The sequence below is a fragment of the Maylandia zebra genome, linkage group LG8 (assembly GCF_041146795.1).
Source record: "Maylandia zebra isolate NMK-2024a linkage group LG8, Mzebra_GT3a, whole genome shotgun sequence".
In the NCBI taxonomy this organism is placed as follows: domain Eukaryota; kingdom Metazoa; phylum Chordata; class Actinopteri; order Cichliformes; family Cichlidae; genus Maylandia; species Maylandia zebra.
The window spans coordinates 13082370-13107636 of record NC_135174.1 but is presented as its reverse complement, the minus strand read 5'-3'; the positions used below and the strand labels follow the sequence as shown (position 1 = coordinate 13107636).

Here is a 25267-nt window from a genome sequence, read left to right as displayed (position 1 = left end):
ATGTCTTGGTCAGCTATAAATCGACAGTATTGCAAAAACTTTCCCTATTAAATTATTAATAAAATGCCTTTAAAGCAGAAAAATCAAGGTAGAGAAGAAATGGTAAAAAAGTACAGGAAAGAGCTAAGATTGTGATTAACCTCCTAAGACCTGAACTCTTTCATTGCATGCACTTTTAATTTCTCTTTTCTATTTGGGCTGATTGGGACCTGATAAATGTAAAAACAAAGAATTACCTGAAATTTTTTTAACCTGATTTTTGGTTCTGAGAAAAATGAGATCCACATAAGAGGATATTAGTTTTAAATTTCGATAGAACAGTGGCAGTATAATGTCCTCGTAAGTGGATATCAGGCCCTTGTAGAGTAAAATTTAGTATTGTGGCCTAGACAACCCAAAATGTGATGTCCACATATGCCAGGTCCCCGGAGATTAACGACAAGTTTGCACCTTAAAGGATGTCACCCAATAACTCTCGAAAAAGCTGTTGATTTCAAATCAGTGCATTTTGCAGAATGTAAAATGCAATATCAAATCAAAGCCATGCTGAATTTAAGGTGAATTTAAAAAAGAAAAATGTTTACAGCAATATACAAGCTAAATTTATTGTGGGGAAAAACAAATTAGAAAGTCCCACTAGATGGAAAGGCTAGGGTTAGAGGCTTGGAAGAGGATGACAGAGTAAGAGAAAGAATAGGAGAAAGAACTGTGGCATCAGTGAAAAGTGTGACGGCTACCCTGGCAAAAAAAAAAGTAAAAATTGAAAATTATTTTAAATTAAAAAAACATACAAAGAATAAAATTGCAGGTTTCTATTTTGCTGCCAAAAGGTTAATGGAAAGTCCAAAGTCAACAGACAAAGGGCAATATTTCCTAATATATTTATTTCCTAAAAACATAATTTCCCAAAGGGTTTGAATGAACACCATCACAGAAAAAGTGGCCAAGATTCCTATGCTTCACGTATGGATGCTGTACAATACTACCACAAAAAGGTAGCCATCACACAAAGCATCGAGCCTTGTCCATCTTCTGTGGATGACCACATCTCCACTGGCATTGCTGGGCAATGGCAGAGAAACAAATTTTCATGAGAGGAAACTGCCGGTGGAGATCTTGCAAGTACAGAAAGGGGTATTCAACAGCAAGTAACCAAAAACTGGATCATGCTCAAGATCAGGGAAGATAAATTTGTAAATAGTCCTTCGCAGCTCAAAATTCAGCCAAATAAGTCTTGACGGATAAAATATGTCCGTAATAAAATATTCAGAGAATGACATTGCTTATTAAAATCACCAAATTTCTGTTCTTAAATATGCTGTAGTATGTAATAGTCTGAAAGGGTTCATGGAGAAACAATTTTTTTTAATTTAATGTTTAAGCCTATTGCTTAATACAAGTTTAAAAAAAAGTTTTAATCAAATGTTTCAATTATTGTTACACTAGGGTAAGTAAACTACAATACTGTGGAGTACCAAGTTGAAATATCACTTACGTCCCATCGTCTTAAGAGTGTCATTTGTATATATTCAAGTATTTTCTCACTCTTAATAATTACTTCACTTTTGATCATTTCCAGTTGTTATTTTTTTTTCCAGTTGTTATTTTTTTTCTGATCAAAGTTTCTTGCAAAATCTCAACTTTAGCTAAGTGTTTATTTATGTCTATGGATTAGCTAACGGACACGGCTTTTCCTGGCAGCTGACTTAGCTAGCTAGCTAAGGATGTTAATTACTAATTAGCTTGCAAACACACATTTAACTTAACCAAAATAAAATGCAATGGTGCCTCAGGTCCAATTTATTCCAGACCTAGATTAAAACAAGTAATCAAATTCAAGAAAAGATGGGTAGAACTGATTACGAAAAAGAAGGAGCCAAGTGCTGAGAACTGAAGAAACATACTATGTTCTACATGCTTAATGATGTGATGCAGGATGTTTGCCATGTTGAAATTCTAATCTCTGAGATGTCTTTTTATAAAATATCTCAAGGATTAAATATTTTACACTGACAGAAATGGAGGTTTCACTGGTCCACTTACAGCACACAACATAAAATTAGTTTTATATCCCTGCTGTATACCTTAAGCACAATTGTGAAAAAAACACGACAGCATCACATTACCTGGGTTACAGCATCTTGAGCATGTAACAAAACCCCTTTTCACAGTGTTGTATGAATGCTGGTCTTTGCAGATAAAGTATGTGGTGGATTATGTTATTTTCTTAGCTAATTTCTAATTGAAAGATAGCTTTATTAAGCTAGTTGGGCCCAGCATTGGTTGCTTTTTTTAATGGAACAGATTAAGAGTTAGCTTTAACGTCTTCGGTTAATGAAAAAGATTTTATGGTGTGATGTTGTGTCGCCAGCTTTTTGTTTCTGGTAGCACGCTTACACCATCATCTGGAGTTGCCGGCTTCAGCCATGTTCTCTTATTTACACTCCATTCTGAGCAACGCTATCAACAACAGTTAAGCTAATTTTAAAAAAGTGCTACTTCCTGTTAGTAGAGAGACAGTAAAAATAATGATCGCACCACAACAGGATTCAGGAACATTACAGAGCCCTCGTGATCTTATTATTCCTATTGTACTTTATTTTCATACGAAGGCAATTCCCATGCGACACATTCATTTCCCTTGATTAAATCCTTGATCCTTGTTAAAAAAATAAGTCTAGAAGTTTGATTTAAACTCAGATGGCTGTTTCCTGATTTTCTCTGCCTCCATCTTTGTTTTACCAAATTCATCCCAAATACAAATGATCAAATCTGCTAACCCCACCAGAGGAAAAAGCAATGTTTGATTTCTATTTAAATTTCATATAAAACGTTTTAAGGAAAGCCTAGTTTGGTTAGAAAAGCTGGCACCTATCACACTTTGTGTATTGTGCATTTTATATAGAATTTAATTAGATGAGTACTCAGTGTAGCTTGAATTGTAAAAATGTTTAAGGACCCTTTATATAAATAAAGTGTCTAATAGTAAAGTGCAAATAAAGCATGGCTTCTTGGTCAGATCTCCTTTGAAAAAGAGATACACAACCCCAGGTGTGCATGTGTGCACAGGTGTTCCAGTTAAGGAATTTTTATAGAAACATAAAGGATTTTGAAGGATCACTTTAAAAGGCTGCAAACCAATTTCAGGTTGCATCGGCAGTCGACTCTGTCCATAAAAAGCAAACAAACAAAAAAAAAACAACGACATGCTTTTAGTGCAGCTGCTTTTCAAAGTTGCAGGAAGATGGTAGTAAGAAAATGTTCCCATTTGGCCAAAAACAGCATTTTCAGTGCTCTTTGTGCTTACAGTTACACATTGAGGGCATTTTCACCAAATGTTCTTCTTTAGATTTTAAATCGCTCTTTTGGCTTTGTGGATGTTTCCTAATAAAAAAAAGACAGTTGCATTAAATGGTTAATCATCTGTATTCTTTGCATTTAAAATAGGCGTTTACAGTTTTCTTTTCAGTATTAGACCTGCTAGTTTTGCCCAAGTATAAAGTTCTCAAGAACAGTATGTGCAACTGTATAATTAGTCAAAGGAGCTTGCAAAGAAAAGCGTCTGGACTTCTTTGCAAGCTCCTTTGACTACGATGACCTGGATGACTGAGAACCTTCACAAACTGTATAATTACTTCCTGCAGATAATCAATCTGTCTCTTAGACCCCATTCCTACAAGACTGCTTAAAAACGTCTTACCATTAATTAATGCTTCTGTCTTGAATATGTGTATGCTGTCTTTATTAACGACCTCTGTACCACAGGCTTTTATTATGGCAGTAATTAAACTTTTATGTCAATTTTATGTCAAAAATTCTTAAGTAGTTGTAAAACAGTTAACCAATTATCTGCAGAGGAATGGTATATTTGAAGAGTTCAGTTAGGTTTCAGAACTCGTCACAGTACAGAAACAGAACTAGTGAGGGTTAGTAATATTACTTATGGCCTCTGACAGTGGACTCAGCGTTGTCAATGTGTCAAATGTGTATTCCTGTTTTATTTTGCTGTTTTTGGTTTTGTTGTCTCGTTAGTCAGATTCTGTTCAGCTGTGTTCCCTGATGTTTCCCATCTCCCCAATTAGTGTTTAAAAATTGTCTTCCTTTGGTTTTTGTAACATCGTCCATGCCGTATGTTTTCCCTAAAGAACATAAATAGAATTACATTGAAATTCAACTGAGTGGCACTCTGTTCTTTGTTTGCTTACTTGCTGTGGAAAAAAGCAAGCAGACTGTTCAGATTTAGTTTGAAAACTGAACTTATATTCATCGCAGGCTACTTGCTCATGGTGCATCAGTGACTTTATTTTGAGCTTGATTGTAACAGTTAACAAGTAGCCACAACAAAATCAATGGGATTTACATAAAGGATCCATTCAGGTCTGAGGAATTCCTGCAGCATGCCAGTACTTCTGTTATATCACTGGGTATGAAACAGAGTTAAATTCTATAGACATAATAGGAAAACATATCATCATCATATTCAGTTTCTTTCACCAGCAAACTTATGTTTTACTTATATACTCACCAGCAACTTTGTTAGGTACATTTGTTCTTCTGCTCGGTAACACAATCGTTTAACCAGCCAATCACAGCGCATCAACTCAGTGCATTTAGGCATGGTGTAGATCAGCGGTCCCCAACCCCCAGGCCGTGGACCGATAGTGGTCCATGAGTTGTTTGGTACGGGGCCATGAGACTTGAGGCTCGGGTGTGAAATTTATGGTTTTCGGGGTTTTTATCTTTATTTTTTTATCGTTAACTCTGTTTCCCTGGGTCTTTTCTCGTGTGTTATGAATAAATCTTCTTCTTTTTTGGTACTGGTACTGGTTTTATTTTGTTGTATTTATCCGCGACCACTTAAAGGCCGGTCCGTGAAAATATTGTCCAACATACGGTCTGGTTGGGGACCGCTGGTGAACATGACCTGCTGAAGTTCAAACTGAGCGACACTAACAAAGTGCCTGCTGAGTGTAGCATAAAATGTCTCAGAGCTGATCACTCAATATCTGGAAGGGAAGGCTTTTCACAAAATTACTTTCTGCAACAGTGGCATCCAATTACAGTACCACACTTAAATTCAGTGATCCTAGAGGCATGGTCCAATACTATTGTCCATATAGTGTTGCATACAGTTACTATGGTGGAGGCTCATGTTAAACAAGGCCATGGTTTCAAATGATCCAAGCGATAATATCTATGCGTCTGAAGTTCAGGCTTTAAACCGCTAAACACTGACAGTTTATTCTACCCTTGGCTCTGTATGATGTATTAATATTGTCATCTCAGGCACAGATCTGTTGTGAGGACATCTACGAACCAGAAGAAAGTTGTCATAAAGGAGAGGGAAAGGAAAATTATTTAAAACTGTGAATCATGAACAGCTGCTCTAGCAGATTCCAAGAATAAAAATATAGAGTTGTTTAATATAAGCAGGGAATCTAGAGGATACACGGCTGCCCGTGGAAACACAAATAAATAAGGTTAAGTTTTGAATATTATAATATTAATTATGCTATTATTCCTTACTCTAACCTATGAACAACTAAAAAAAAGTGATAAAGGTACAGTGTCCCAGGATAATTGTGAACTGTCCGGTTTTTAGGGAAACATTTCATATTTCTGTGCCAAATAAATTTAGTACAGAAAGTAAGGACATTTGTTTGGTTGATGCTTTGAACAATGCTTCTTGGCAACAAATCTTATGCGGCTGAAAAGCCGGTTTATTCTCCCTTAAATGGTGCTACATTTGTAAGAAAATGTATTTGTAGGTTGAGCAGTCTGTGGGTTGCGCCCATGAAAAAAATTGCCAAATCTTCTCTACCAGTTATTTTGCTATTGAATCTACAAATGCAATTGTTACAAAAAAATTAAAAAGACAAAAGAAGAAAAATCAACCAACCACAAATGTCCTTACTTTTTGTGCTATTTTTTTACATTGGAATAAACATACAGGTTCAAAGGAACTCGTGCATCGCATATTCACAGCATGTATTAGAAAAGATCGGCTTTCTTCTTCATGTCATTACGTTTCCAAAGTGGAAGTCTGTCAAATTCTTGAATATCCATTCCAAAGATCTGGAGGAATGATTCTGGGGACAGGTGACGCTGCAAAAAGAAAGCAGGATGAACTAAATGTTTCTGTGCATAAAGCCGCAGAGTAATTCTGTCTGATTATTTCTTAATATAAAGCTCAAACATTACATTTAAGTGAAACTTATAACTATTTTTTTAAAGAAAACCATTTAAGCCACACCTCAAGTCTTGTTCTGTCAACATCCCTGGGAAGCTTCACTCGTCCTCTGTTACTAACTGTGAGCATTTCATATGGATAGATCTTGACAAACAAATAAAAACCATTTGAGAACATTTCATTAATTAAATCTACACAACCTCATCAGGTCTTAAAATTTGGTAAATACAACTTAAGATGAAGAAAAATACATAACAAGTTACAGTTTCATTGTTTAACACAAACTAAGCCAAAGTTCAGAAGCAGTGTGTGAAAAATAACAAGTCCACCCTTACTGCTTCCATAGAAATTTAGTGGGTAAGTATTCGCTTGTTAATTGATCATCAACAAATGTGAGAACTTGTTGCATAAAAGCAGATGTTTTGGCAGCTTGCTGGTCTGAAGCATTCAAGTGTGTTAAATGTTTAAGTTCATGGCTGTACAATTAGAAAACATCTCAGGTTTGCAAAGTTGCATCTGAACAAATCACAAGACACCTGGAACAATGTATTGGGCAGATGAAACCAAAGTGGAGATGTCTGGCAATAATGCACTGGGCCATGTTTGGAGCATTTGTTATGGAGCACTTTATATAAAATCGAATGTGAGGCCATCTGTCCAACAACTAAAGCTTGGGCAAAACTGGGTCCATGCAGCAGGACAGTGATCCCAAGCAAAACCCAAATCACAACAGAAAAAGTCATACTTTATCATTACTTTAAGTTATGTTGCTAAACATGGTGTAATGTGTCATGTTGCTGTTCAGCTGAGGTTGTATTTACATATTTTCAGGACCTGCTATGGAACCAGACGCTATATCCTTCAGCCGTAAAAGGCCGATGTGGTATTGTCTTCACACCACCATGTGGGTGCTGTGGTGACCCAAGTTTGTGATTGCAATAACCCGAGAACAAACCAACTTACTTTTTTGGAATCACACCATAGGTGCATCTACTAAAACTCTCATGTGATATAAGTGTGTTAAAAGACAAATTATATAATAAAATAAAATATAATACTTGCATTTGGTTCCAACAAATTAGGCATAGACACTCCTCTCTCCATTTGTGTTAATGGGTACTGATGGTCATAGATGAGCTACAAAATGAAGCAAACACATGCAATTGGAAAATATCATGACCTGATTGAAGACTTGCTGATTATTTCCAGATAAATGCGAGTAAAGCTGAATATATGCATGATTAAAAAGCGGGTTATGTAGAAATATGAGTTAATAAAGATATATTCACACAATGAGTTAGGCCAGTTCTTCAAAAAAATATGCCACAAACCAAACAGGGAACCAGGACTGACTCGAATACCAACTCCATTCGGTTACTGTCACATACCCTGAAGTCTGAAAGAGAGAGAGTAAATCCCAACAAAGTGTAATTAATTTCATTTTAATGGTAGTTAAAATAGTAATTAACCACATCTGTCTACATGGATACCTCTGCATCTGTCGTCATGGTAGTGGGAGAAATCAGCTGGCCATGGCTTAGAAAACACATGAAAACAAAATTTTCACAATATTAATATAATAACCTTTTCTAAAGTGTTTATTTAGCGCCTACATATATCAAATAGAAAAGCATTAAAAATAAATAAACTGTATTTATATATATATATATATATATATATATATATATATATATATATATATATATATATATATATATATACATATGTATATGTGTGTGTGTGTGTGTGTGTGTACAAGATTAAATGTTTGTTTGTAGATGTGTCTCATTTAATTTGACTTTAAAACAAAGCTTAATCAAAGTGTGTATCTAATTAATTCAGCAATTAGACGAATGTCATGTACCAGGCTTATGCAAGCTTTCCAAAGTGAGATTTAAGCATTAGTAACGCGTGTCCTACCGGGCTGAGGCTGTTCCGACCGGGCAAAGAGGATGCTGGGGATGTCAAGGAATTTGGATCTGTGTGAAAGCAGACAGATAAGCTCATCACGAGACGATTTACACTTAGACTGGGATCTTTGCCCGAAATAGACCTACTGAGAAAAATTTACCTTCTCCGGTTCTTAGCGCAGCCATTTACTACTAACTATACTGCAAAACTGACTTTAAAATATCTTGTAGTGACTTGAGGTAAAGTTTTATCAAGATCTTAAGGTCTTGATAAAAAGTCGCTTCTTTAGCTTAACTTACAAAGATACAAATGCATACTTTTAAACAACACAACTGAAACTTAAATGTAATTTTGAGTGATTCAAGCATAACTTATACCAGGTTTAAATACTGTACCTTGCTGTTTATAAATCGGGGCCCTCCTGTACACGTTGAAGCTTTCGTCTGCTGTCAGAAAAGAATGCAGTATTAGCAGATGCTTCATTTTTTTCACTACTGCACAGTGGAAACATTAGATTAGTATGAATGTATGTCTCTGGAAGGTGGCTGTCAAACTATTCCACTTTTATTCTCAGTGTTTTAAACAGTTAGTATTAACACTAGCGTCTTGCTTGAAATTGAAAACATCAACCCTCAAAATCAGGAAGCATTTCAAGCAATGAAAAATGCAAAAATGGTTTCCTTAAGGCAGTTAGTTTGTAATCTACCACAACAAAAACACAGACCAGTGATGACTGATCAAAGCTCGGCAGATCTCGTTCGCACACGATAAACTTCACTCAAAGGCACAACGCTGCTATAAATAACCACAGCTGCACAGGAAGTTGTGTGTGAAGTTGTAAAGAGACTGAAATATTTATTTATCGAATCAATCAAAGCCATTTTAAAATAATTAAACCAGGCAGAATTTAAGTTCTGAATTTTGACCACTAGGTGGCACAGTGTTTCAAAGAATAAAGTGAACCATGCGTGCTAGTTCCAAATAGTTTGTTGGTATTATTTTTGTGTTTCAGACTTCATCCAAATGAAATCCAGTGCTGCGTTCACCATTAAATAATTTGGGTTAATAAGGAATACAAAATGCAATTTAACACACTAATAGAGGAGAAGACTTAAAGAGGGTGGCACAGAAGCAGGGGTCTTACCTTTGCTTTGAGAGGGAAAGGTGTGATATAAAAGAGAAGGAGGGGAAGTGCCAGTGTTGCCACAGAATAAAGAGGAAGAAAGCGGGAACCCTTTGGATTTCGGGAAGTGCAGACAGAAGGAGTTGTGGTGGTAAAACAGAGAACAGCTGAACATGGGATGCATTTCATATCTTTAAACAAGAGTGTTGGTATGCTTCTTTTGTGTTATCTCACCTGGTCGGTGGAAGTGTTGTGGTGATCTGGACGAAGTTGGAGTGTAGCTATGGCGATGATACATTGTATGAAGTCCGAAAGGCCCTTGGCTTTTAGATTTGGGTACACGTGTTCTTATTTCAAAACTCTCCTGAGAAGAGGAAAACAAAGCCAGCTGAAACTCCACGTGAAAATAAATCGATTTAAAGGGAAGACTGGCTCACACTGTATGATACCAGATTTCATGGTATTTCTGTGCGTCTGTTGTAAGTAAAGTTAATAAAAGTGTGTTTTACCTCTGTGGGTTCAGTTTTGATTTCTGGTGACTAAATCAGACAAAGAAAAGAAGCAAAATCAGCACATTCACTGAATCGCGTAGTTAATTCGAAGGTAACACAGCATATGGGTGATTCCATCCCAAATTAGAAAGTTTATATGTTTTCTCCATGTGTTTTATCTTCATTTGTCAGTCTTAGAGGCAATGCTTGACAATGAAAATCTAAAAAACTATAAAAAAAATCAAATCCTGAATCCCTTTTAAAACGACTCAGGATCTGTAATTTGGGACAGATACATCTCAAAATATCTGAGTATTGGTTTATTAAAATACGAATTTTTTCATTTTTAGACTAAGAATTTCATGTTAACAAGTAATTTGTGTTTTATTTTTGCATGACTATGAAATCTGAATGTTTAGAAATACTCACTAATTGTCTTTTGCAATGTCAAGGTTGTTTATTTTAACTAGTGCACACTCTCAAATATGGGACTTGACAGGGCTTCTTCAATTGTTTTCATATTTTAATTAGTCCGTATGAAGACATTTTTCGATGTATATGTCCCAACTACAGATTCTGGTTCATTGTGATGGCAAGTGAGACCAGTGAAAATTTGAGGCTTGTATCTTTAATAGCTTTCGAGAGATTCATGTTCAAACATTGACTCAGATTTCAATGTGAGATAAACACATGAAAGTGGATTGATGGACCATTTTAATGTAAAAATTTAAACTTGAAGCACTCTTGCTTCAAAGCACACTCTAAGGGACAATTCACAAAAATATACAAGCTTTTTCTTCTGGTCTGTGGCGCTATTTTTCCATCTCGACTGTTCTGATGTTAGCTGCCAAGTTTTGGCTTCTTTTGAATACAACTGAACTAAATGGCAAGAACCAAAAAACATGTTGGAAAACCTCAGCATCGGTGCTTCCACTGATCTAATTTTAAGCAGTTTAATGTAGGAACTCTGACTCCACCTACCAAACTAAAGGAAGCATGCAGTTACCTCACATTACAGCTAAGCTCAGAGAGACGTCATTACTGCTGCCACTGTCATGAGCATCCACCTCCCTGCACAGCATGCTTCCTTCAAGACAGTGAAACAGACTAAATAGATAAATAGCTCCACATTCCACAATAATGACATGCATATTTCATTTTAGGGTGATCTGTCCCTCTAAAGAATTGTTTTTACAATAGATGTTTTTATTTTCTTGGCCAAATACAACTAAACACAAGAATGAGGAAAAACAAGTAGTTGGTTAGACTCCTAAATAAAATAAACACACAAACATGTCACTCGACACAAGTTGGAGCGTTGGATGTAATTACCTCTGCAGGACTTTTTTGGACTCTTTGGCTGTGTTGTGTGTTTCCTTTCTCATCCAAAGTGGAGGGGTGGTCATTCACAGACTTATAAGATATCATATCAGGATACTCAATATCATATATAGCCTTGACTCTGGGAATTGCTGCTAAGTCTCTGTAATCAATGATCTCATTATCTACTTTGGCCTGGGAGCAGGACAGGGAGGAAAGGAGAGAAGAGGATGCACAAGGAGCAGACACAACAGATTAGGTCTTATGAAAGGTCAAAGGTGTCTTATTACATCATTTCAGGGAGGAATTAAACTTTAATCCCGCGATTTAGGCACATGAGGTGAGCGGATTCCATTAGTCTAGAATAAAATCCAATGTTTTTGTTTTAACATGCAAAATGATTTCCAGGCTTTTGTGCACAGCAGAGGTAGTTTTCTTATATTCTGAAGTGTTTTGGTGGGAGTAAAGTTTATTTCATTTCTGTGGGTGATAAAAAGCTGGGTGGAGGAAACGAATTACACCGAAAGCACCAGTTTTTGTGATCAAAGTCGGTCTGAATGCATTCGAACCCTGATTTTCTCAGTAAATTTATGGATGCATTGACATTCTTTATCATTCAGCCACAACTAAAATCACATTTTGCCTAACAAGCACCAAGAAACTAGTTCCAATCAGTCAAGGTACCACTTGTTGAATTATGTTACTGATTTTAATGTTCTATTTCCCTAAGTGTTCCTCCACATTTCACATCAATATGAATTTTTTTGCAAGGGGGAAACTCCGTCCGTGCGACTCCCCTGTATAAATAAAGGATAGGTCAAACACAGATCAACCCACGGTGAATCACACACCATAGACGCAAATGCTGGCCTGTGAACTTACACAGATGGTTCGACCTGGGCTGCCAGGAGTGCATGAGCCCGGCCTGGAACAGGAGCTTTCAGATGATGATCTAGTTTGCTGAGAATGGGAGAGAAAAAAATCAAGCAACAGAAAGAGCTACCTTGGAAACGGTACTCTTTTTTTGCTGTTGATTGTGGCCTTTCACATGGCTTTACATCCATGCACACACAAGCGTTATTTTCAGGAATGCAATCCATGGCACACTCAGTGTACAATAGAGGCACTTAACTAAGTAATGTGATTATTTAAGAGATTTCCAGCCAATTTCAATGTGGTTGATGGCAAAAAAAAGTGTGAAGGCGAGCATGCAACACTGCCAACAAAGTTCATTCAGAAGCAGTAGCTTATTAAAGGTCCTGCTAATCATTGTGCAATGTAAACAAATCTAATGTAGACTGTGAATCAGATGAAACAAGCTCTGATTTGACCAGCCAGGTGAGCAAAGTGTCTGTCATATTGAATTGTGAAACAAGCACGTGTGGTTAATCTCGAAGCACGAGATCGCAGCCTGCTCACTGCAAACCGCAGACCTGCTCGCAGTATTAACCTTCAGTTCATGTTGAGGGAAAAAGAAATCAAGACAGGGCGTTTTAGGTCTCCCGACCTGGGGAGGAATACATCTCGTAAAGAAATCACCTTTTACAGCTGCAGTAAGTCTTTGCTCTGTGAGTTTGTAAAATCACTTATATTTGTTTTAGAAAATGATAGTAAGAATCCTCAAACTGCCTCTAACATGTTTAACAATGAGTAAAAAAAACCCTTACCCTGTAGCTGTCCTCCATTCTGCTGGTTTCTCTGCAATCTGGGTGCCAAATTACTGATCCTGTGAAAGAAGAGACAATTGATTTTTGCAACTTTTACCAAAATGAGAAGACTTTTACCGTTTTTAACCAACAGGACCGTTCTTATGCATTCATCAATGACCAAAAATGCTTCTTGGTCTCGAATAGACAGGCCGTTTATTTAAAGAGAGGCTACGATCTCAAACTGACCTTGCACATACATTTCTTCTCCTTCTGTGAACATCCTGTCGCATTGGCTGCATCTTGCACAGCTGGGGTGATAATGTCTGTCCCCAGCCTAAGTCAGATAATGAGGAAGACAAAAGTGGCTCACAGACTGCGTATGTGCAGGAGCTGCATGAAATGAACAGCTGCAGAAATCACATTGCAGTTCACCAGGTTACGTCTGCCCAGCAGTGTAGTTGGACCGCTGACTAAATGAGGTGTTAACAGCCTAGAGTGTGGTCGTTAGAGTGGGAGGACACTTGTTAGGAGTGGGAAATGATAATAGCCATTAAATAGACAGATAACATTCAAAACAGGTGATTAGACCTTTTTAGGAACAGAAGAAGTGGCGGCACACGCGACGCTCCAGGGAAAGAAGTTGCATGAACACTCAGCAAAATTAAAGACAGGCAGCTACGGACTACAAAGAGGAATTTAACAGATTTAAATCTCTGAAGGGCTTCTGAGACTAATGTTTGTAATAAAATGTACTGCAACAGAAAAAGAAACAAAGACTCTTCGCTGAAAGCCGACCTCTCTTACCTCTAAGAGTTTTCCAGTTATAAACTTCTGACATGCTTCACATTTTACCCCAAACTGAATCTGGTAGTCTCTCTCACAGTAGGGAACTCCATCCCTGAAAGATGCACATGACATACTCTTACCCAGCAGTACATGTGGAACTTTTATATCATCATTTTAGCAGCATTCATCATATCATACTCAATTTAGAAATAAAAGATTAAGGAAGCGGAAGACAAAGCATATTGAATGAGTGAGTACATGAATGAGACATTTATATTTACTTGCTGATATATTCTCCGCTCAACGCTTTCCTGCAGGTTTTACACTTGAAGCAGCCTAGGTGCCACTGGCCTCCGAGGGCTAATAGAGCCTGTCCATTCTTGATGTCTCTCCCACAGCCAGTGCAGTCTGAAAACACAACATATATGTTTATACTCAGTGGTCACTTAGAAGGCAGCTGCTCAACTTATTAGACATGCTCAGCTGCTCATTAATGAAAATATCTAATCAGCCAATCACATGACATTTAGCCATGTAGACCTTGGTGAAGACACCCTGCTGAGGTTCAAACCAAGCATCACAGTGAGGAAAGGGTATTTCAGAAACTGTTGATCTGCTAGGATTTTACCACACAACCATCTCTGGGGTTTACAGAGAATGATCTGAATAAGAGAAAACATCCAGAGAGCAGCAGTTCTCTGGATGAAAAATGGCCTTGTTGATGCCAGAGGTCAAAGGGGAATGGCTGGACTGCTTGGCGCTTATAGGAAGGCAACTGTACCTAAAATAATAACTCATTCATTTATATTTGGTATGCTAAAAATAAATACAATGACAATGATGAAAAGTAAGAACAATACCAAAAAAACCAATGTTGGGTCAAAATCCAGAAACTATAAATGTGTGTTAAGATGAGCTTTAAAGAAATGTATTCCATAAACTAGGGGAGGCAACAGAGAATGCCCTGTCCCCTCTGAGCTTCCATTTTTGGGCACCTTAGTGCTGAGTAATGTTTAAACACCACAGGTTACATGAGTGTTGTTGCTGACCATGGCCATCCCTTCAAGACCTGACTCTACCCATCTTCTGACGGCTGCTTCCAGCAGGAAACACATCAGAGCTCTTATCATTTCCCCTGGTTTCTTGAACATGGACAGTAAGTTCACTGTAGTAAAATGACCACAGTCGCTGGCTCTCAATCCAATAGAGCACCTTTGGGATGGAACTGGAAATTCAGATCATGGCTGTGCAGTCTATAAATCTGCAGCAACTGTGTGATGCTCTCATGTCAATATGGACCAACATCTCTGAGGAAAGTTTCCAGCAGCTTGATGAATCTCTGCCATGAGAAAAGCACCTTTCCGCACACTCCTGCGGAGAGATCCTCTTAGTCCAGAGGCTTTGTGAGTCCAAATCCCCGATTTATCCCCCATTTATCTATAATCAGTACACAGATGAGGTCAAGCAGAGGTAAAGAGTTACGTTTTACTGTATCTCTTGCTTCATACTGGCAGGTTCACAATAGGATGACTGGATTCATGAAGGAAAGTCAACTTAAAGGGTTGTAAAGAAATCCACAACAGCTGCAGGCGGGTATTAGACTGGATTTAGTGACACTGTGTAGCCGTCATAGTGATAAGAAAGGTGACATTACCCAGACACAGAAAAGGCTTACAATTGATGATTGATTTCTTTCCCCCTCTTACATGCAGATTTCATGAATGATCCCAAATACTTTTGTTATCCAATTCGTTCTACACAAGCACAGGAGAGTCTGATGTGCTACCTGCAAAAAAGTGAAGACTTAAACTTCCTGTTTGCTAACAGATGTTGACCTTGAATGACTCTTGAAGACAGGATAGACTAAATACACAAGCAGCTGGCAGAAGACCCACAGCTGGCCAGTGTTCAATGTATAATCCACTGTCTTATTAAAACTACAAGGGATCAAAACCTTTGATATATTTTTTAAATATTTTGATATGAACACTGCTTAGAGAGTATGCAGGAATGCTCTTACTGCTGGAATAGCTGGTGGCGTTTGGAGACGGCGACACAGGTTCCATACAGCGCTGGCAGAGGCAGTCTCTTCCAATGAAGGTGACACAATTCCCAGCAGGAAAAGGCTGTCTGAGAATCAAAGTAAGAGACACACTTATACCACAGATTTGTAAGACATGTATGTAGAACTAAAACCTCCCAAACATATTTTTTAAGATTACTTGCAAATGGCGCAAACAAAGCAGGCTGGGTGGTAGGTCTTCCCCAACACCGTAACCACCTCTCCCTCCACAAATTCTCCACAGCTGTTGCAAGCTGTGCCATGACGTCGCTGGAAGTCCAGCGGGCAGAGGTAGTCCCCATTCCTCATGAAGAAGCCACTCTGAGCTAAATCACAGCCACACACTGCACAGAGACACATTCAGAGAAAGATCTGATCAATATTACAATGTTTTATATCAAGACTGTTACAAGTTAGTGATGTAAAAGCTAGTGATAACACCAAAGAGGATTATTACCAGCTCTATTTAGAGACTTTGCCTGACCCATTTATCTTTAAGTCATTGCAGACATCTTTTTCATCAAAACCCATCAAACCTTTGACCCCAAAGTGGCCACTTTAAGTTGGTCTAAAAAGTAATATTTCTTACTTTTCCCTTTGTCTTTGTGCATTTGTTTACTCTGTTGCCCTTTAGTTTAGTTTTCAGACCATAGCTAACGTAAAGTGTCACCTTCACTCTTGATGTTGTCACAGTAGGAAGTTAATAAAGCATCGGCTATTTCTGCTCCCTGACCCTCTGATTTTTAAGGCTTCCTGAAACATTTCTGTGGTTTTGTGCATTACACACAATGTAAACATTGTGCGTGTGTACTGATCAGCTTCGTGCCAGTTTACAGGCGATATATAGAGTTGTCTGTCTGCTTGTTATTAGTTATTTGATACTGCAGCATCCAACCTGTCCTGCTGCGCCTGCCACAACAGAATGCACACAATGCCAAGGACAGATTTGTGCTGCTCTATTCCTGTCCGCCTGCTACTCTCTAACAATGTAAACAAGTTCCAAATTATGCTATTTTGAATTCAACCATCTTTGAACATGTCCCTGCTTCCATGTTCAAAGCAGGAGATTTTTTTTAATCAATAGAAACTTTGTGCAAATTTCTTTAAATTTGCACAAAAATAATGACAGTCCTCCACAAAATATCAACAGCCCTAATTCACTGCATTTTAACAAGGATATTATATTTTACTGGCACCAAGTTGGCGAAAGCTTAACACTGTCCTTGGCCACATAAACAGCTGAAAAATAAATCACACATCTTATACAATCAAACGCTAAACACAACACATCTGATATGACACAAGATTTACTTTAACATAAATATTAACATTCATGTGAAACTACTGGGATAGCTGCTGACCAGAGTTACTACCTCTTTGGCTCACTGCAATATTTTTTCCTGACATTTGAATTTTTGTATGAGATATGTTTACGAAATGAGGTAGTGGTATGATTTTGCAAGCAACAGACTCAAAAAAGACTGACTGAAGAACAATAACAGTAACAGTGTGTGGTTACTTTACTTTAAAATGTCCTGTATTTTAACAGCAATGTGTTGCAGTGTAACACTGATAGACACATTTCTGACAGTCAGACATTGATTCATTCGCCCTGCTCTCTCCGTACTGCAAGCTTCTCTTCTCTGAAAGTCTCTTTGTTTCCCCTGCGCTGTAAACATCGTCACAATGACATGAAAGGACAACAACACTAGAAGCTTGTCAGAGCTTATTAGTGGGGACAATTGCTTGCAGAGGAAGCACTGCATGTTTTCCACGAAGCAGAGTAACACCACTGATTGGCCATTTGACAACCCAGGTGGTTCTCACAATAGACTGCTGAATTACTGGCCTGTTGTCCTCAGGAAAATTGCATCACTGTCTGGTTAGACAAAGCCAGACTGAAATGGAAATGACAATCAGGAACATTGTTATAAACAGATTCCTCTTTCAGCCTAAAACTCGAGTGCTGCGTTACCAGGACAGTAATACCAGTGCAGTGGTGTCCTTCCATCAACACTCACCTTTGCATGTAAAGCAGTTTATGTGGAAGTAGCTGCTCTGAACACGCAGCACCTCTCCTCTGCATGACTCCCCACACCTGAAGCAGCAGATGACCTTCTTCCCTGCTGGAGGGCAGGGGTGGCAGCTATCCTGGGTGTGTAGTACTACATGAACACAAGATATAAATAAATTAGTTAAGTATTGATCAGTCGATTAACTGCTATAGTTTTGCTGCTTTACACTGCTCTTTTTTGTCTATTGTATGCAACAGAGTTGTGCATTGCAGAGTCTTCCATAATTATTTGCAAACTAATATTCGCAACATCATGTTGGTAGAGGAAACTTCCACAGACACAAAAGTCTGTGAACATGTTTAGCAACATAGCATGTTCACATTTGCTAATAAGTGCTTAAGACGAGATGAGGACTGGCCATTTTTTTTGCAGGTGTTTTAAAAAGTAATTGGACGAACTAAAATTTTGACCTGTTGATCCAGAATTCATCCTGTGGGAACCATGAATGTCCTCAGATAATTTAAGGCAACTTGCCCAGTACTTGTTAGGACGGTGTACACCAGTGGTTCTCAGAACACTAGTTTAAATGCTCCCATTTATGATCATGTCTTTTTTTTTTTATCAACCATTAGCAACATAACAAAACTGAGTTCAATTTTAGGGAAATAAAGAGTATCATTAAAGGACTTACTTATTTTCTCACAGGTTTCACTCTATTTTCCCACTCTATTTGTCTAGAACCAGTTGGTTAAACCTAATTCCCTGGAGCCATGCAAACCAGTGAGGTTAAAACACAAAATGTGTCGCTGTGCCCCTCATATGTACACAAATGTACACGCCCACAGTGCCATTACATGACAATCAACATTACTTCATTTTCTAATACAAGTCACTGTAAAGCAATCATCTCTGTCATCATCGTTTTTCATCCATAGGAGGAATTTATCCTGCTCTGCCTGAACAGCTCATAACGTTAATCCTGTCAGCCAGTCAGTTCAGCTTTTACATAACTGAGATAAACATACAACCCAAATCTGAAAGGTTCGGACTCTGTGTAGTATGTAAAACCTGTATTTTATTCACATTAGAACAAAGAAAAATATCAGATGTTTGAACTAAAATATTGCACTATTTCATGAAAGGTATAATATGCATTTTGAATACAATGGTAGCAACATTTTAAAAAGTTGGTACTAAAAAGAAAAGGCTGTAAGAACATTTCTCGACAAAGTATTTAACATGACTGGGTTAAAAGAGCTTCTTAGAGTGGCAGAGCTAATATTCCTCACATAAAATTGTGCACATTTTAAATATTTCATCATATACGTTACACAGCATCATCAAAGACTTTCAAAAATTTGGAGAAATCTCTGTGCGCACGGGACAAAGCTGGAAAGTATTTGTTTGCTCATGATCTTCAGACACTCAGGCAGCACTGCACTAAAAACAGTCATGATTTTGTTGTGGAAATCACTGCATGGGCTCAGGAACACTTCCAGAAATCACTGTCTGTAAACACAGTCCACTGTGCCATCCACAAATGTAGGCTAAAGGGTGTATTATCCAAAAGCCATTTATGAATATGATCCAAAAAGTCTTTTTTAGGGACGGCTTTGCATATTTCAGCAAGACAAAGTTAAACATCTATTACAACAACATGGCTTCATACCACCCTACGTGCAGTCTAGGACTGCGTGGTCTGGACTGCATTTGGCACCACATGAAACAAAAAATACAATAAAGAAGACCCGGCACTGTTGAGCATCTAGAATCCTGTATCGGACAAGAATGGGGCAACGTTACTCCCCCACCCCCTGCCACAACTTTTGTTGTAGATATTTTGCTGCCATCAAATTCAACATGAGCTAATATTTTTCTTAAATCAGTACATTTTTTCAGTTTAAACATTTAATATGTTTCTAGGTCCTATTGTGGATAAAATATGGATTTAAGAGACTTGCAGAATCATTGCATTCTCTTTTTATTTACAAGAGAATATTTACTTTTTACACAGCATCCCAGCTTTTTCAGAACTGGGTACATGTGCACTATGTTTTGGCTTAATTACACATCCACAGACTTTGAATACAGGCTGGCCAGGTGGATATTACCCCACAAAAGTCAGACAACATCACAAAACTTTTTTTCCACCATGGAAACATAAAAATTTTAATGTTACAACACTTTTAGTAGGTATAATGTACAAGAGCAGTGGCCCTTGTGCAAAGTTTTGTCTTATATCTTACTAAAACTCTTAAGATAATTTCTCTTTCTGTATCTTTCTGAATGGCAGCACCAGCGTGCCTGTACAATCTAATCACAGCCTCTTGAAACGTCCTTAATGTGATTATCTAAGGAGAGGGAGGAAAGAATGTGTTGTGTCGAGAGCAGTCTGTCATCCAGTAATCGGACACTCTGCATACAAAGAGATAGACACATGAATTTCATTTTTCATATACTGCTGGCAACCAAAAAGTCAACAGTGCTCCATAATACACACACATACACACTCTTATTAAATTCACTAACTGGAAATCTGTCTCAGATACTATTAGTCACACTAATTTCAATGAGCTGGGTCTAAACTTATTTGATTCAAACAGAAAGATTTGTGCAGACTTGAAGGTGAAATGTTTTTTGCACGGGCTTGTGAATGTTACTGAAGTGAGTCAAGCACCGCTGGTATGTGGCTCCGATCTGCCCCGCACCAGGAGAGATTTCTTACTATGGCAACAAGCGACATTTAGGGACCATATCTCAAAGGCTCATTGTACAGACACTATGGTTAAATGTACATTATTTAGCACAACAGTTATGAAAAAGCCTATCAATCAAAAATCTATCCCAATGTTATGGAACAAAACTGAACATAAAAATCTGGAGTGTTAGAGCAGATGGGATGATCCTAGTTGGAATGTAGCCCATCAATTAGGGCATAGGACAGTAACAACTATTGAAACAGGTCTTTGTCCTAGAGCGCCTCAGACATTTGTTAATGACAGAGATGTTCTGCCAGCACGAATTCATGCAATTCACTTGTCTTGAAGTCAGAAATACTTTAAGTTTTGTTCTTGCTGGAAACTAGATGATGGATATATTCAGGTCTAGCTGTACTATTCTGCACTGTGTGGTGTCATCCTGCACTGAAGTATATGCACCCTTTGTGTGCTTTTAATTGTCTTTTTTTAAATGGTAAAACTAAAAAATGATTGAAGCCCTCAGATGGAAAGCTTTTTAATGCCCTCCCACACTTTCTTGATCTCTTCCAGAATCTGAAGCTGATATGTGATATGTGTCAAGTATTAGCAAACGGTAGATTTAGAAAGACAGCAAATGGAGAGAAACCCGAGCCGAACAGCTAATCGCACACAGCCCAGCTATGAAAATCTGTATCTGTGTGTGTGTGTGTGTGTGTGAGAGAGGAGTATGGGAGCATCTATTTTTGGTATGCTTAGTTTTTATGTACGTAGGGGGAAGTAAAATGGCATCAGAAGATTTAAACTTCAGTGGTTCTTAGAACTCTATTGTCAAACAAATACATTTCCAAATCAGCTTCGGGACTTCATCCGAGTAACCTTAATGCCTGACTTTGAATTTGTTTTTTAATAACATATAATTTGCACAATAATAAATAATGTGCAAAGGTCTCATTGCCTATCATTTCATCACCGCTCATCACTTTACAAGGAGTCAAACTTTCTTATCATATTTTAAGGTGGTCTTGAATGAGATAGCTCTCCAGGCTTTTTGAAGCTCTTTCAAAGTTTTCCTTTGGACATTGGTTCATTTGTCATTTAAAACTGACCTATGAAACATTGAAAATTCTTTAGCCGAATCTGTGAAAAATGCCAAAGGTAACACAGTTTGACAGGCATAAAGTAGTATTTTTGTATCAGTAAGGTGTCTTGATGCTCAATCATCCAGGTAAGAAATTCCCCAAAAGTTGATCCTTGAATAATGATCAAGGAAATGACCTCCCAGCCCACTGTTCCTTCAGTGGTGCTAGTTTCAGTCATTAATGTACTGTTTATAAGATTGAGGAAACTTGCAGTCAGCTGAGACTGAAGAAGTCACTTGGATGAGTTACGAAACGTTTCTCCCACTGAAAACACAACGTCCACATGGACAGAATTAACTTTTGGCGATATCAGGAAGGTGGTTCCCAAAGAGCTGTTAGCTGGAAATTTGGCATATCAATGTGACCTTAAAAAACATGAGGAAACTGGATAAGTGGAGGACAAAAGAAGATGTTGCAGGCCTAAAACATTATCTAAAAAGTATCTGACAACAGCTCTGATGAAGTGATGAGTCCAAATTAGAGAATTCTGATAATAAAACAGTGTACAACAGCGAGTGTCTCCAGACAGCTGTAAAACCAGTGGTGGTGGAGATCTTATGAAAATTAATGGAATTATGAATACTGATAAGTAACATCAGATTTTGATCTACCTTCTAATACCATTTGGAAAGCCTCTGAGTGGCAACTGCCTCATTTTTAAGCGTGGAAACGATCCCAAACACACTGCCAACAGTAAAAGCATACAGTACTCGGATAGAAAAACACACGGTGGCCTCCCCAGAGCCCAGACCTCAACATTATTGAAGCAGTGTGGGATCATCTTTAAAGAGCAGTAAAATAGGAAAGCCTACAAAGAGCCAAAAAAGAGCTTTGAAAGTCCTTCAAGAAGCCTGGAGAAACTTTCCTGAAGACTACTTAGATAAATTACGAGAAAACTTGCTTAACAGAGTTCAGGCTGTGTTAAATAATAAAGGTGATTATACCAGGCAATGACTTTCAAGTTCATTAGAATTGTACAAAATCTGTTTTTGCCTTAGCTCAGAGATCTACTTAAGTGACACGTTACTAAACCTAAATAAAACTGTGATGCAGGGAATATTTACATTTCTAATCTGGATTTTTAAGGCTGTTTTTTCATATTCACAGATATTGTAATGTACTACAAATCAAAGTCTTGCAGTGTATTGTGATGCCATCATTATCTTGGGCAGACAGATTTAAAAGCACCCTACCTGCGCTCTACAGAGGCTGTATTAAAGCACTCAGGCTGTGATTCCAACACTACAAAGATGTAAAATCAGTGTAACCCTTCAAATTACTTCAGGTTCAGTAGGAGCAAAGTAGCAATGGGAATTTCTAGAGTAGAGAGCACCATGTGTGAGAATATTATACAAATAACCGCTCATTTAGTTGAATGTCTTTAAATTATTTATAGATGTTTCTTGTTGCTGCTGTGGAAGACAGAATACCCTCACTGTGATAAGAGTCACCTCCACATTTTAGTCACATCTGAGTGCTCCTTGTTGCTGCACAGTGGGCTAATCGCTGCTTAATTCAGAGGTATTTCTGAAATCACATGCTGTTCTTTCCCAACTATGTTCTACTTTTATTGTAACAGTTGTACTTGCACTTTTCACCGTACACTTTTACACATGCACAGTGTCAATCTAGCATAGATGTAGGTGTTCAGTGATAAATTTATCTGAAATGAAAACGTCACATTTCTCATTTTTACTACCAGAACCAAAAGTGTCATCCGGATCCAACTTTGACTCAACACAAATAACATCTCATAAATATAAAAAGACAACCAAAAATATACACAAGGAGACATTTTTCCTTTCTTTGTTACCTATACACAAACACAAACACACGTGAAAATGTCTACCTTTCTGTTTCATGGTTTCTGTTCTTCTGCGCTGAAGTTCACGGCGTGAGTGAGGAGAGGCACTAACTGGACTGCTGGTCCAAGAGAAAGGGGTGGTTCCACAACACAAAGGCCAGGGGTGTGTGTTTGTGTGTGTGTGGTGTGTGTGTGTCAATGACAGAGGACAGCAGGACTGCCATTAAATTCTCTTGTGCTTCTAATCTATGACCTCATCCATTCCGAGGGGGAGAGTATGTGAATGTGAGCTCACTGCAACGATGTAATTGTTTCTCTGAAATATAACGCTGCTGCACTTGTGTGTTATTCTGAAGTATTAGTGTTGGGGTTTTCTTTTAGAGGGAAAAACATACAAACTTTTCTATGTCGGCATTACATAAATGATGATCATATATCAGGATTACTTGATTGTTTTCGAAAAACAATCACACTGGTGCAGCAGCTGGGACTGTCAGATCATTCTGGGACTGAACGTTCCTGGGGGATCTCTGCATGCCTGTTTGGCTAATAGTTTATTTTAAATTGGCTCTTGTGTTCAGAAAAGTGCATTTTTGGCACCAAACTCTTATTTTGCTTTTGCGCTTCGCTGCAAAAGCCATGCCTCATTGTCCATTTGCACTGTGAAGCAATGTCCAAATAATTTTGCAGCATTTGTCTGAAACCGAGCAGAGAGCATCGTCCTGTGTACTTCAAAAGTTATCCTGCTTCTTCTGTCAGCAGATACATCATCAATAAACACTGATCACCTCGTTCCACTGCCCAGATTTTGTTTCCAGAACTGTTCAAAGTCTGTTTGATGTTTTCTGGCAAAGGCTTCAGATGTTTAACCTTTTCTAAAACCAACTAATAATTCTGTCATTATACACTTTAGCTGTCTTCTGTGATGTTTCAGGACTTTCTTGTGTTGCTCAATAAACTTCAGCTTCAAGATGTGCACAGCAAGGGTTGTGCAGACTTATGATGACTGAAACTGTGATGCATGCAGTCATCATGAGTGCATGTAGACCTCAACCCTATGGACAATTTGTGAACTACGCTTAAAAGCCGTGTCTGTGCCAAGAAACCAATTGATTTAACTCTACCTATTCTATCAGTCAAATATTCAGCCAGAATTGTGTCAGAAGTTTGTTGATGGATACCAAAAGCATCTGATCCAAGGTACAACTTGCTAAGGAACATTTAACTAAATATTAGTTAGGGGTTTATGTCTGTATCTATAATTTTGACCCAGTATGGATTAGAGAAAACGTTATACCACTTTATAAACTTGAGGGAAATATCAAGCAGCAGCTCATTTTTCAAAAGATACGACCAATAGCTAACACCTAATGAAGTAACGAGTCATTACCTGACAGCTCTGCAGGTATACCTGCCAGCTTTTCACACAGAATGTAGTCGTTAGGGTTGAGGAACGGTAGCTGCTCCATTATGGACTGCTTTGGAATCAAGTAGAGAACCTCTGCGAGTTGACCGTCTTCAATTATTGACATGCGCCTGACGGAGTTCTTCCTCTTCACCCGGTCCAGAACTATCATGTCGTTGCTGTGGCTGGAGCCGCAGATCTTGCCCAGGTTGCTGAGGTTGAGAAGGCTTGACACGCTCATGTTGTCGAGACTTTCAGCCAAACAGTTCAGGCTGAAGACCGACTGCTGGTTAGAAACCATAAAGCAAACTTGAAGAGGTCAAGCCCTTGTGTGGAATGTCAGGTGTTAAATCGACTTTGTGAGTCAGCGTTAGTGTGTGTTGTCCATCAGGCAGTCGCAGACTAACTCCCACCGCACACCCCTTAAGAAGCTTAGGTGAGGTGTATTTTTAGGGTTGATCCTCACAGTAATAGAGGATCTCAGCTCTTGGAAGTCTCTTTCAAGTAACCTCCGTTACTAAAACCTCAGTTTTAGTAACACTGACTTCACACAAGAATGTCAGCATTCGAATCTTACTTTTCTACTCAATTGGGGCAGTTTTTTAAGAAGATTATGAGCTGTATGCCCGTATTTGAAGCTTTGAAAAAAAGGGCCATCCATATCTGTACAAGT

At 38.2% G+C, this 25267-nt stretch overlaps 1 protein-coding gene across 10 annotated transcripts; it reads right to left on the bottom strand.

Moving 5' to 3' along the window:
* Nucleotides 1–4281: 4281 nt before the first annotated feature.
* Nucleotides 4282–24974, bottom strand: LOC101472075 (actin-binding LIM protein 1). Of its 10 annotated transcripts, none has more exons than XM_004562488.4 (21): nt 24580–24974; nt 17554–17697; nt 15693–15876; nt 15491–15600; nt 13752–13878; nt 13489–13582; nt 12931–13018; nt 12703–12761; nt 12486–12542; nt 11918–11995; nt 11048–11230; nt 9734–9763; nt 9459–9588; nt 9246–9335; nt 8497–8547; nt 8111–8169; nt 7681–7726; nt 7522–7586; nt 7253–7327; nt 6254–6334; nt 4282–6105 (listed from the first exon to the last, which is right to left on the bottom strand). In XM_004562488.4, exons 1-21 carry the CDS (start codon nt 24893–24895, stop codon nt 5992–5994), a joined length of 2181 nt encoding a protein of 726 aa, XP_004562545.2. In that variant the 5' UTR covers nt 24896–24974; the 3' UTR covers nt 4282–5991. The 10 variants fall into 10 exon arrangements, 9 of the variants coding, with proteins under 9 accessions (XP_004562545.2, XP_004562551.2, XP_004562547.2 ...); XM_004562494.4 differs by lacking the exon at nt 24580–24974 and adding an exon at nt 23235–23326; XM_004562490.4 differs by lacking the exon at nt 9246–9335.
* Between the last annotated feature and the right edge of the window lie 293 nt (nt 24975–25267).